The sequence below is a fragment of the Uloborus diversus genome, chromosome 8 (genome assembly GCF_026930045.1).
Source record: "Uloborus diversus isolate 005 chromosome 8, Udiv.v.3.1, whole genome shotgun sequence".
Taxonomy (NCBI): domain Eukaryota; kingdom Metazoa; phylum Arthropoda; class Arachnida; order Araneae; family Uloboridae; genus Uloborus; species Uloborus diversus.
The window spans coordinates 142,928,592-142,935,396 of record NC_072738.1 but is presented as its reverse complement, the minus strand read 5'-3'; the positions used below and the strand labels follow the sequence as shown (position 1 = coordinate 142,935,396).

General features: G+C 33.8%; 1 protein-coding gene across 2 annotated transcripts in view; it reads left to right on the top strand.

The window, feature by feature from the left end:
• Positions 1-5,483: 5,483 nt before the first annotated feature.
• The window catches only part of LOC129227692 (uncharacterized), a 16,095-nt gene continuing 14,773 nt past the window's right edge, over positions 5,484-6,805 (top strand). The window contains exon 1 of one of the 2 annotated variants that reach the window (XM_054862286.1): positions 5,484-5,784. In XM_054862286.1, coding sequence (XP_054718261.1) covers positions 5,484-5,784 — 301 coding nt within the window. The remainder of the gene's footprint in view (positions 5,785-6,805) is intronic. The other variant, XM_054862287.1, reaches the window with a different exon arrangement.

Genomic DNA, 6,805 nt, shown 5'->3' with positions numbered 1-6,805 from the left:
GTGTTACTTCCGAAATTCAGAGCACTTTCACTTGACAATTTAGAATCAGAAATATCTTTAATTGTTTTTTCTGCACTTATACAACCTTGTTCATTGTTATTGCTCTTACTACAACTAACATCAAAGGGTTTCTCGGGTGAAATAAGTTCATTCTTTAAAAGATTAAGGATATGAACTGATCTGAAAGAAACTGAGTTTTTTTCATCATCTTCAGCTAAACTATTTTCCACAGTTCTAATATTTTCTGTGATAAATGGAAAGTCAGTTGGTGCTTTGCAAGAATTTTCCATTTCATTTACACCAGTGTCACGCTCTGAACTAATCGTTCTCGGTCAAAATCAACAATTGATGCACTCTTCACATTTTGTAGGTTTTCTTCACCATACCATGAACTCAGCAGCTTTTAATGTACCTACAGGGAAAAGGTAGACTTAAATTTATAGAAAACCACAACCGAAAAAAAAAAGCGAAAACCGGAAGCATTTAAATGGGGGAATTTACCTAAGTGCAGAAATAAAGAACAGAAAATCAACAAAATTAAGTGCACAAATAGAAATAAAACTATATATGTGTTTGGGATTTCACGGAACTCTTTAGCAATGTAGAATTCCTAGTAAAACTTGTTGGAAAATTTCCCCCGACTTGATCCATCAAGAGCTTGATAAATAGGGATTTGTTACTCGAAAAACTATTTTCAACCAATGCAATTCCATGGAATAAAGCTAAACAAATCTTTACAACTTTCCCTAATAAGTCTTCCAATTGGTGAATCATCAAAGGTGCCCCAATGGGAGGTCACTGTAATTTTCAAAAAAATTTCAAATCTGGCAAATTTTTCCTGACGATTCGGGAAATTCGAAGACGTTATTGCAAGCTTGCTTTTTTTTCTTCATTTTAAATCCTGATGCATCTTTGCTAGATGTAGGTATTTGTGTATGTGTACAAGTCCCAACTACGCTTTTGTGTTGGGATATACTTTGGAGCGGTCTTTAAGATTGCATGTTCCATTTTACGGGTTAAAATAGTCAATTTTTACATATTTGGCGAAATTTCAGGGACATGGGTCTAAATATATTTCAATTACCAAAAATTTTTTTGGACGGTACAGATGTGATATCCCCCCCCCCCTCATTTGGCAACATCCGATTTTTTGCACAAAATTGAAATATTTTTCTCGCCAATGAGGCGATAAATTTTTAAGCATGGCATCCCTGGTGAAACTAACCTGCGGTTGGCAACGCGAAGGCAAACTTGTTCGAACTTGTTTACTTGGGTTCTTTACTTGGTTTTACGCAGGAGAGATACGTGTTGTTTTGTGCAGTATACCTTACAGGAATGCTTATTTTGTGTTAGTTTAGATTCAGTAGTTGTGTTTTGAAGTAAAAACATTAGAAAATGCCAGTTTCTTCAAACTTGAAGGTCAATTAAAAGTTAACTCCAACGTGGTGTGTATCTGTAACGCGCCATTGTCAGATGATGTTTTGTTTTGGACTGAGTGTGAGGATTTATACCATAAAAAGGTAAGTTCTTTATTTAAGAATTCACATAAAAATTCTCACTTCGGAAATTCTTTGTTTTTTACAAATCCTTGAGGGGTTCTTGTAGCTTTTAACTTTATTTTTACTGTATGTTAATTAATTTTACAAAAATAGTTCGGTTATTTTGTTCTAAAAGTTAATTCTTATCGATGCCACGAATTATTTAGACATTAACGTGCCTCCTTTAGGTACTGAATTTTATGTTAACAATTGAAAGTTCTTTCGGTTGTGCTCTTAAAAATGCTGAATTTTATTAATAAATCTGCACAATAATGGTGCATATTTCACACTTAAAACTGTGTCATTATTGTACACTGAACGGAGGGAGCCACCCTTGGGTGTACATACACATGAATATACATAATATACATAAATATACATAATTGTGACCATACTCCGACTGTAATGTATATTAACAGTCGGAGGGATAACGGACCGAGCGGAGCGAGGTCCTGGCGAGCCAGAGGTCTCATAGTACTTTCGTAATGAGACCGAGGCAGGGCCGGCGAGCCGAGGTCTCATTACGAAAGTACTATGAGACCGAGGGCTCGTATCCCGGAGAAATGATGAAAAAACAATTAATGCATTAATTTCGACTTGTAATTAATACAATAATTTATTTCATTGTATTTTAATATGTTTACAAAAAATCCCGGCCCTGTACATTTTTGAAGCATATATTCGTGATGTTTTTTGTTGTGGTTTTATGTTGTTTTTATATATATTGTGTTCTGAAGTGCTTTGATCATGTTTTTTTATCTGATTTTTTCCTGTTGGCGCTAAAAAAGCATCGCTAAGAACGATGTATGACATATGTCGTCATACATCGTTTTCTTGGCGACGCTTTCTTGGCGCCAACAGGAAAAAGTCGCCAAGGGTGGGGTATATCACATCAGTTCCTTTTGGACAAATAAGAGAAGTCAATACACAACTTTTCCAATCACAGGTGATTTTAAAAAAAATATACATAAGAAATTGTTTTAAAAAACGTCAATTTTTACATATTTGACGGAACTTCAAGGGGCTGGCAGAAGATCTAAATATGTTTTGATTTCCAAAAAATTTGTTCCACAAACATTCAGGGCCAGATTTAGGGGAGGGCGGGCGGGGCTATTGCCCCTGGGCCTCCACAACAAAGGGGCCCCCACAATAAAATTTTTACAAAATATCCTAACTTTTGCAGGTCAGCAAATTTTGCGTTTTTTCTCCCCTATAAATTATAATTATAATAATATAAAAAAATAAATAGCAGTAACTTCAGGATGTATTAACTATTAAAGTGCTGATTGAAAAACCGGATATATACACAATCAAAGTATCAGATATTTTCGAAAATATAAGATGATCTTTTCGAACCCTGATTAGGGACCTCCACTCCTTCGTTGCCCCAGGGACTCCACACTTCCAAATCCGGCCCTGCAAACATTTAATGTTCGGAGAAGAAGGTGAATGCTGGTTAATTATACCGAATCGCAGTCTCAGTAAAAGTTTTTGGATAACTTCGTTGATTTCACCACTCGCTTTAAAAGGACATTCAAAAATTTGAGCAGTTTAACTTACTGAAGCCAAAATGTACCTTAGTGAAAGTGGTTCATAATAATCTTCATGCTTGCATGGTCATAATTCTTTGTATACCTATTTAACACACCATACCAGGATTGGTAATATCTTGAAATCAAAGGATTTGAGGGAAGTTTGATCCCTTAGCAGAAAGGAATAATTTGACAAACTGCTATATTTTTCTGAAAATGCGAGCAAGACACCAAAGCACCTCCCTTCACAAAATAATAGGCACAGGTCTGCAAGCAGGCCCAGATACATTTTGGTCTCCCCTGCAACAAAATCTGTAAGGCCCCATGGCCAGCAGTGTGTTAGCTATGTTAATAAGTCTTTGTGCTAGTTTTTTTTTTTTTTTTTTTTTTTCAATTTGTCAGGCTCTTCCTCCACACTGTGAGCACAGATCTGGAACTGCCGGCAAGTAACAATTGGTTTCATTATCTTGGAATGTGTAATTGGTTTCATTCAGAATAAGTTCAACTTTGTCATGCACCATTTTTATACCAATATTTTGTTTTTAAAAGTGATACAGGCAGGCATATTCAACACCTCAATAACTTTTGTGACATAAAAAGTTAATTTCAAGAATTCAATCTAACACAAGCGATACCTATTGTTCTCTCAATAGCAAGTTTGAATGAATCAAAACTATATCATCATGTTTGAAAACAGCAAATTAAGTGGGTTTTTGTACGAAAATTTGCATTAAATACTTTTGTTTATTACAACTAAGCCTCATTAAATCAATTAATATTAGCTTTGAAAGAAAAATTACTTCCTACTTCGTTTATTGTCAAATCAAAATATTTCATTTATTTATTAACAGATTGCAGAAATTAAAACCAAGAAATTTCTCTTTTGATAATTTCTTAGAGATCCCCTATTCCACAAAGATTGAGCCAACTGAACCGTGTAGGAGGATACCTTCTCATGATTTTTCAACTTGTAAATACAATTTCGTTATCAATCAATTGATAGTTTAAAACCAAACCAAATGATTATAATGACACATTTTAAAGGACATTCAAAGCAGCATAAGAAATTCCCCAGAGAACTTTATGATTCAGAAACACTTTAAGACTAAAACACTTATTAAAAGGAAATATGAACATTGTGATCGTACGCTAATAAATGAATTATTATTATATGGAAAAATGGCTGATGGCAGATTTATGCTTTAAACCTGCTGCGTAAAAACAAAATACTCATAAAATTACAGGAAAACAAACAAAACATGACTATACAAACTGAATTAAATTATTCAATGGACGAAATGAAAATACCATACCAAAATATGACACTTGCTTAAATTCTATGTTTTCATTTTCATTGCTTTCGTGACAGGCGGGTTATGCATACGCAGCCGACAAGTCAGTTCCGTAGTCAGGTGAGGTTTCCATAATTAACAACTTATCGAACATTTCAATCTGCGGCATTTTTTAAACCCATTTTTTGGTTTCGAATTCAAGTGTGTGGTGGAAGAGTGGAGGGCTGAATTAAAGACTGGTAAGTTTAAAATTCTTTTTTTTTTGGCCTTCTAAATTTAAAGCTAATTCTGGTGAAAATAATGTGATAGACGCAGAGTCATTCAATCTAGAATCCCTCTAATTCAAACAGCTGAATGCGTTAGTACCGGGGAGTAACGTGGTCGTGTCGAGTTTCCAGAAGTAATTATGCCAATCCGCCAAATAAATAAATTTCGTCACCAAAAACCATTTTGTCAGCGAATTTTTAATAAAACAAGCTGTTAAGTAACAACAAAAAATCTATTAAAGCGTGAAATAACCCGCCAATTAAATGAAACTAAAAGCACTATTATTTATCGCCAACTTTGCCAAGCAGCTTCTCGTAACCCACAAACTATTTCTAATCGCTCCATCGGCAAGGAGTTAACTATTCGGGGACAGTTTGGGTATTTTCCAGTTTTATTTATTCGATATTTTGTTACTCCAATTTTAGCGTCATATGACTCCATGGTTTCAAGATTTTTGCTTGAAAAAAATCACAACATTCTTCATTTTGCGCATGCTCGAAAATTTGCTGCACTGAATTTTTCTGTTATTTGCCGATTAATCGTATCGTAACCTTCTTTTTAAAAAATAAACAAATAAATAACTGCATTAGTTCAAAAAACAAGTTTCTGTGCTTGTTGATGTATAAAGTTTTATTTAGCACTGCGAAATTGCAAAACTTGGTCAATGTTATTAATCAGTTAGCGAAACCACGTCATTTTTATGAAGTTTCTAAATTCATTTTTCAAAAATGTATTCCCGTTAATCTGCAAGAAAAAAAAAGACTTGTGTCCCGATCGGGAAATTTGCGCTTGCGCCAATATTATGATATCCTCCATTGCTGTTTTTGCTGAATCTGTCTAATAAATTGAAGATTATGTCTGCTTTTGAAATAAGTTTGAGAGTGACTGGTCAAACGAGTCAAGGCGGGCGAAAATATATGGAAGATGCATTTGTTGTGGCTTATCAACAGACTGAAGACAAAAATGATTTAGAATATGCATTTTTTGGTATTTTCGATGGTCATGGAGGAAAGGAAGCCGCTCTATATGCGAAAAACAATCTGCTCGATAATATTGTAAATTTCAAACATTTTTGGCATGATGACGATGAAATGGTCTTAAAAGCAATAAGAGATGGTTTTTTAACGACACATCTTGCGATGTGGAAAGAAGTTGGTAAGTTCAAGTTGTGTGTGAAAACAGATGTGAAGGAAAAAGCTTTTCCTGCCTATGCATAGAAATATTTTATTGTTAATGTTTTTACATTCCGGTTTAAAGTTCTGCAGGAAATCACTGACATTTGAAGTCCTCAGAAAATGATTTTCTTAATAGAAATAGTTTCTTCTTATAGTTGGATGAGTATGGTATGAAACAGATTTCTCTTCTTGCACGAAGAAAAATCTGTCTTCTTGTCGAAAACCATAAGTGAAACCTGAAACCTCGTTCTTGTTTGTTGCAAAAACTTCTAGCAGCTCTCTTTATTTTACAAGATGCTCGTTTTTCAGTGTATCATTACAAAATTAAATATTAATTAAACATTCAAATTATGAATTTGTCCAACATTACCTGCTTTATCAAATAAGGGTACTTTTCATTGCAGTATATCACCCATTGAGTTGCGTTTTTTAATCTTTGGTGATCATTTTTCGTTTCATTTATTGTCACCATGCTTGATCAAAGTTACCTTTTCATTTAAACTAGGCTCTGATTAAAAGAGTTTCAGATAAACGGAGCCCTATAGTTTTAAAAGTTGGGCAAAAAACGGTAATTAATCATCAAGAAATTAAATCTAAATGTGAATGTTACATAAAATTGAGACCTTCCAAAAATCAAATTATTTTTTTGGCTAATAGTAATCAAATAAACTCGGTTTAACAGAAAAAAAAAGAAAACACAGTTTTTTCCTTCCCTAAAACTGTGCTGTTTTTTTTTATGCAGCTGTATTTAAATGGTTGTCAAACAACGGCAGAAACTTTAACTCTGAACTTCGGTGTGTACACATTTACAAAATAACTGCTAAATGTGATGTTTATAATTTCGTGTCTATTATAGAGTAACCAGTAAAATGTGTTGAACAGATGTCACACATGTTATTAATAAATACAGTGTAAACTCCGTAAGACATAACATAGTAAACCTCTAATTGTGATATTGATTATGCAACTGATTCAATGTTTTCTTCTTTAAGTGCAGACAT